This window comes from Eucalyptus grandis, chromosome 5 (genome assembly GCF_016545825.1).
Source record: "Eucalyptus grandis isolate ANBG69807.140 chromosome 5, ASM1654582v1, whole genome shotgun sequence".
Taxonomy (NCBI): Eukaryota; Viridiplantae; Streptophyta; class Magnoliopsida; order Myrtales; family Myrtaceae; genus Eucalyptus; species Eucalyptus grandis.
In genome coordinates this window covers 10,466,841-10,473,712 of record NC_052616.1, presented here as the reverse complement: position 1 = coordinate 10,473,712, position 6,872 = coordinate 10,466,841, and the positions used below count along the sequence as shown (strand labels likewise).

Here is a 6,872-nt window from a genome sequence, read left to right as displayed (position 1 = left end):
TTTATATGTTTCTTGAACCGGCTTTTGACGGCAAAAATATTTTTTTAAGTTAATATCACAAAAAATTTAAAATTAATACTTTGTGTCTCGTATAATCCAAATCAAATTTCACATCACAAAGATTCTAAATTAATACTCTTATCAAATTTATTATAAATTAATTTTTATATTGCGAATTGGCACACCCGTGCCTTTTACACAGTGCATCCAGTTGTTTGCTCTGCACCAGCTGCCTTAGCTATAGGGACATCTATTAAGCCTTATTATTATTGTTATAATAATATATATCTTAGGCATTTCAAACTTACTATTTATAAAATGCATAATTATGTCATTTTAAAAGTGATTTGAAAAGTGTTATTTCCTCTTGTAGTCAACTTAACAAGATCATTTAGATAATTGAATTTGCACACATTTTTCTGTAAAAGGAAGATGCGATGTATTAAAATTAATTCATAAAACTCTTAATCTAACCACTCAATCCGTCTCACATGAGCTAAACCCCCCAGAAAATCTACTCAAAAAAATTAAATGAAACGATCACTTACTTAGAAAAGCTACGCAAAAGAATTATCATTTAGAGATTGGTATTACCTTACGAATTACTCAAGAAGATTTCTACCTCTCTCGAGAAGGGACAACAATGCCGCGCTATCAAAGAATATAATCCTACTTTGGTGAAAACAAACCACTTAATTTAGATCTTAACAGGTGTGTAAATTGCTATCTCAATTCTGAAAATCAATTATTAGATGTCATACGATTGTCTTCGTGTTCTAGAGCGGCCCCCATCCCACTCTTTGCAATTCACCCTTTCGGACAAAAACACGTACGCTGTTGGCCATCAAGAGAGGAGGAAATCACCTCCACGTCGTGGGGGCCTCAGCCGGGGCGGCCTCAGCCGGGGCGGCCTTTATCGCTCTTACCAGTTCCGTAATGGCGGGTCGATCGATTCTGTCATCGCGAATCACGCAACCGTACAGTCCGGCAATGCTGCAGCGTTCACATGATGCGCGAGCAGGAAGCTCCTTTGGATTTTGATGGCTCCGTTACTTGGTGCTGCGACTAGCAACGCAAGCCTCGCACGGCTGCAGAATTTGTCAGTGTGGGGGCATGCTTGATCCTGATGGCTTGGTTTGTCCTCATAGAGAGATTGGATGTGAGAGAGAGAGAGGGATTCCTAGTAACTTTGAAGTCTCGAAAGACCACAAGTAGGATGCGGTACCCAATTCGTTCGTTGTACCAATATTAGCAAAGCACATCGACAGGCTAATTACCTTCCTGAAAAGTATTAAATATTATAAACTCAAAATAAAAGTTGAGTAGTCTTTTGATATCTTTAAGTAGCCGATTCAGTATTATCCGCTATATTCTCTTAGTTAAAATATTCAGCGGTAATTTTGGAGTCTATCGATAATGAATTTATGAAAATCATGTTGCTTTGTGATGGTAAGTCCTAATCATAGCGCTCATAGTTCTGTTTGTAAAAACAAACATATTCCAACAAATGAGGTAAACCCATCAAACCAATTATCCCCTTCGTTTTGGAATCATCCTTCAACTCCTACAAGTCAAGTATTACTTTTAGATACTCTTATGTATATTCAGTTTAATCTACATCAAAGGTGGAGGAAGTCAAACAATTGTAATGAGAGAAGTACATGGTCAACCATTGGGATTCGCCCGATAGCCACCCTTCCAACATGGAAGGGAAGGTGAGGATTTAAATCCCCACCTCTAGGGAGGGATGGGGTGGGGACGCGTAAGTTTCAGGAGTGGGTTTCGACTCTTTACCCCTTGCATGGCGGGCGAAAGTCTGAGAATGAGTGATTGTAGAGTAGGAATAGAATAGAACTGACCAAAAAAAAAAGTACATGGTCCACTTTTAGGCAAGTTGTTCATGGCAAAGCTCTAATTTCCCTTCATATGTGACTAGACTACTTGTACAAGGTTGAAAGGAAAAATAAAGCTTTCTTAGAAAATGACTTGTTTCACCATTGCCAAAAAAGTCATATTCACACCAAAAATAGTACTCCAATCATAATGGAAGTCGATTCTCTCGTTGTTAGCTAGATTGGATTTCAACTCTTGAAATAAATTCATTAAGGATTTGTTCAAGACTATTGGGACAAATATAATCCATATGTTCCGAATAACTGGACATTCCCACAAGACATGTAAAGTTGTTTCCATTGAAGATTCACATGCAAATTGTAAGGGTTACCTCCTAGATTGTAGAAATTATTAAAAAAATCGTAAACTCATTACAATTGTGTCGATTCAATCATAAACATTTTTTGTTACCAATTAAGTCATAAATATTTTTTTTTTGTACTAATTCAATCCATCCAATCAATTTTGACTAAAAAAAAATCACTAACATAAATAATAGTCATCTTACACAATGCCACTAGTGTTGACATGGAAAATTTTTGTAATATTATAATTATTTGTTTTTTCTTTTCTTTTCTTTCTCCCTTTTTTTTTCCTCTCTTTCATTTTTATTTTTCCTTCCCTTATTTTTCCTTTAGCCAATTGTCGAACCTCAACAACCAACATAGGCAAGGGCCAACAAGGTTTCGTGCCTTGCCTAACTTGTGGCAAGGGTGGCCTCACATTGATTTACCCTCACCAAAGGCCAAGAGGGTGGCCTTACTAACCCTTGCCTCTAGCTTATCACTGAGGTCCAATAACCAGCTAGAGGAAAAAGGAAGGAAAAGGATTATTATAAATTGGCCAATGACCAACGACGACACTTAGGATATGGTCTATATTTATATCAGCAAATTACAATCAAAATTAGCAAAATGAATTAAACGAATATGAATACAATAAGTTTAAGCCTCAATAATAATAACAATAACAATAATAATTTATAATTGAATTGATATAATTATAATAAATTTAGTTATTCTCTTGATAATGTCTTCTTTCCTCTCACGTTGTCAGAGTCAGAGTTTCCCAAACAGATCGTGCCAGGTGGCCGGCGATGCGATGGGGGTTTCTGGAAAGAAATCTCATTCGTTCCTCTCACTACCCTCCACTCCCCATGTTACGTCCTTGATTGCCGACCATGAGTTGTCGCTTCTGGGTCTCGTGAAAATCCAGCGCACGTCGTGCTTCGTGCTCGAGGCAATCCCGCCAATGGCATCCCGAGAAATCCGTCGACGGACCCATGGAAGAAAATCTTGGAACGACTTTGTATTTCATTTTGGCTTTTTAAGTGGGTCGAGAGATTCGACAGTCCAGAAGCATGCCTTCCGCGCTGATTACTTTAATATCTTTTGTTTTTTTTCCGACGGAATTGAGATCCGCGCAGAAGCAGCATTCCTCCTCTCGTTCTCTGGATGAAGTGATATTTCTTTATATCCTTAGGATACGCCAAGTGCCCACGCCCTCCACGCTGAAACGGACGTCGCCAAGGTGACGGGAGGAGAGCGGCGCCGGCCGTCGACCCACGTGCGTGCCGAAGAACGCGCCCCGTGGGCAGAGCGCTAGCGCTTCTTGTCGCTGGCCCACGCTCCCGCACCAGCCCCTGCGCAGAAATTGTAGAGAGGAAAGTGTGAATCTGCTCGTGGTCGGGTGCGATCGGGCCTAGTAGCGAAGCAGGGCCCCCCTCGCAAAGCTCGTCCACGTTATTCACGAGCACGAGGCTTTTGGGGGAACCCGACACTTGAACAGCGTAAATAACAAATTTTGTCCGCGAGAAGGGGAAGGAACAGAGCTTCGGTCAAGCTTAGTGGGAATGCCTGCTCGCTTAAGCATTTTGTCAAACGGTTGGCTTGCGCAATGTGGTAGTCCGTCCCCACTTAAAAGATCCCAACTTGCGAGTAAAGAAGACAGAAAATCAACTCGCGGTGAACGAATGGCAGTAACGGCATATCAACAGCACTAACATTGGAAGCACATCAACACCACCATCGACAGCAATTCCTAAAATTACTGCATTTGATTCAACAGAATACTAACAAGCAACAACAATACATAGAAGAAACCCAACGCCGAGCCTCGTCAGCCTCCGAACCCGTACAGGGTCCGGCCCTGCCGCTTGAGCGCGTACACCACGTCCATGGCCGTCACGGTCTTCCGCCGGGCGTGCTCGGTGTAGGTCACGGCGTCGCGGATCACGTTCTCCAGGAAGATCTTGAGCACCCCGCGGGTCTCCTCGTAGATGAGGCCGCTGATGCGCTTGACCCCGCCCCGGCGGGCCAGCCGCCGGATGGCCGGCTTGGTGATGCCCTGGATGTTGTCCCGCAGCACCTTCCGGTGCCGCTTCGCGCCTCCCTTCCCCAGCCCCTTCCCTCCCTTCCCTCTTCCCGACATCTTCTCTTCCTCTCGCGGAGAGCTTCCTCCTTCCTCGCTTGCCGAACGGAGAGTTCTGCGACGTCGATGAGCTTCGAAAATGGAGATGCAGATGGAGATGGTGATGGAGATGTACGTATATATATGGTGGGACGAGATTTGAATGTTTTCCGATTTTGGCGCTTACTTTTTTGCATTTTGGAGGTCTTCTATTGCGCGGAGAGGCGGGGGGAAATCTGGACCGTCGGATGTTCTCGGGTAATCGACGGCGGGAGAAGTCGATCCGCGTGCTCGAATAAGAGTTCATCCCGACCGTTCATCAACGCTATCCAACTGTTCCCGATGAATGAGTCTTAAAGCTAATGATGCCCCTCCTCCCCAAGTGGGGTGACTAGCACGGGCCACCAGGCCCACTACTAGCGGACAAAAAGAAGCACGTAATTTCCACTTATTTTCCGTCCAAAAGTTGAGAAAATAAAATGTCATCATTTAAATTTCGAAAATTTATGGAAAAAACGAAACACGAATCTTAAAGAAAATTCATTTTTTTTCCTAATGATAAAACAATGTCGATTATAATCAATAACTTAAGTCATAGTCAATGAATAATTACTCTTGATTTTATTTTTTTGGGTTAAAATCACAAAAATCTAAGGAGCATGACAACCATTTTGTTTCAAAAAATAGTTTATGAAATATAAATAAATTTTTATATTTCTATTTTTATAAGAGTTCTAAACAAAAATAACAGTTTGATAACGACACAAAATTTTTTTTCTAAGAATTTAACGACACTAAATTTCTTCCTATAAGACGAGGCGGACCGGTGGATAGCGTTGACGAAAGGCGGTGGCTGCGACGGCCGGTGACCAAGCCGGGCGGCGAGGCCGGCGGGCGGCGCGACCAACGAACGGTAGTCGGTGGCAAACGAGATGAAGGACCAATTGACAAACGATGAAAAAAAAAAAATATTTCTCATTTTTGTTCGAGAAATAGAAAAATATAAAATTTCTACTTATGATTTTTATTCAAAACCTATTTCGGAATAAAAATCTATTCTGAAAAATAGAAAAACGGAATAAGTTTATCAAGCGAATTTTTATTTCAAAAAGCAGTGCGGAATAGAAAAATTGTTTAAGGAGAAATAAGTAATTGTTATGCACCGCCTAAACTGATACATCCATTACAAGTTTCCCTTAAACTAATTTTTTTACCACCGAAAGCCCAAAACTAGTATATTTGTAACAAATTTACTACAAACTAATTTTTTAACCATCAAATACCTTTAAATTGATGTTACAAATTTATACTCCGTTAGTACAAAAAATCACAAACTTCCACGTATTATTCAATTCAATAATTTAATAATAAAATTTAACGAAACTAATGGGAGAATAAATTTGTCACGGATATATTAATTTGAGGATAATTAGTTTGAAGAAAATTTATCGTGAGTGCACCAATTTAGAGTTTTCAAAATATTAATCCAATTTTTTTGCCCGACCTCAATTTTTATAGTTGAACGCGGTAGTTTTTGTGCGTAAAAACAAACAAATTTCTTGGGGTGTGCAACGGAAACCGCCCGAACCGGGACCGGACCAGACCGGACCAGACCGGCCGGTTTTGGGCGGTTCCCACAGTCGGCGGTCCGATTCCCGGTTCCAAGGTGGGAACCGGACCAATTTTTTATATATAATTTATATACATATAATATATAAATATTATATATAAAACTTGTTGCAATCGAAATTGCAATTGAGGTAACAACCTCTTACGTGGCCAAAGAGACCATCAAAGCTCTTAGAAAACTTATTTATTAGTTTTATTTTCTACTCGACGTGGGATAAGGCTCTAGGAGTTCCTCATGCTCACTCTCTCTCTTGCTCCCCTCACTTGCAAACGACAAGGCACTTCAAGCCTCAAAGAGTCCGATATCGACTAAACATTTAAAGCATAGACGAGATTGTCTATAAAACCTAAGCCGCACAGATTTATGCTTAAAATTAATAGTGAAACACATAAATTATTATTAATATTCATGCAAGTGAAGTTTGAATATTTTCGCGTGAAAACACGTGTGAGTAGTTTTATTAGATCGCACAGGAACCGAATGAAATGATCGGTCCGGAGCATGGTCTTTTTTTAATGAATGGTCGTTATTTAGTGAAAAAGAAAGTGCCGATCCTATGGACCAGACCCGGACCGGACCGGAACCGATGGTCGGTCCACGGTTCCCAAAATTGGGAACCGGTTTTCCCGGTCCGGTTCCGGTTCCACCTTGGAACCCGGACCGAACCGGAACCGATCACCCCTACAAATTTCATATCTTGCGGTTTAGTATGAAGCTCGCAACGGCAGTGACCTTAGTCCAGCTTCTGCACTCGTGCGCAACACGAATCTCTCGATCGCACTATCAACTCATCGATTAAGCTTTGCTATCCACTTCAAACTTCACGTAACGTGCATTTTAATTACTCGAGTCGGCTCGATGGATGGCCTGACATTTCGTCGTAATCGGAAAATACGCACGGCTCTGGAAATAGCTCGTGGATGCGGCCGCCATGTCGATC

The 6,872-nt window shown here is 41.3% G+C and overlaps 1 protein-coding gene across 1 annotated transcript; it reads right to left on the bottom strand.

The window, feature by feature from the left end:
• Window positions 1-3,857: 3,857 nt before the first annotated feature.
• On the bottom strand, window positions 3,858-4,410 carry LOC120293070 (histone H4). The gene has a single exon (XM_039311793.1). It carries the CDS (start codon window positions 4,321-4,323, stop codon window positions 4,012-4,014), a length of 312 nt encoding a protein of 103 aa, XP_039167727.1. The 5' UTR covers window positions 4,324-4,410; the 3' UTR covers window positions 3,858-4,011.
• Between the last annotated feature and the right edge of the window lie 2,462 nt (window positions 4,411-6,872).

Bases quoted from the DNA above. Each gene is read 5' to 3' on its own strand.
- LOC120293070 (XM_039311793.1), bottom strand. From the start codon at position 4,323: ATGTCGGGAAGAGGGAAGGGAGGGAAGGGGCTGGGGAAGGGAGGCGCG.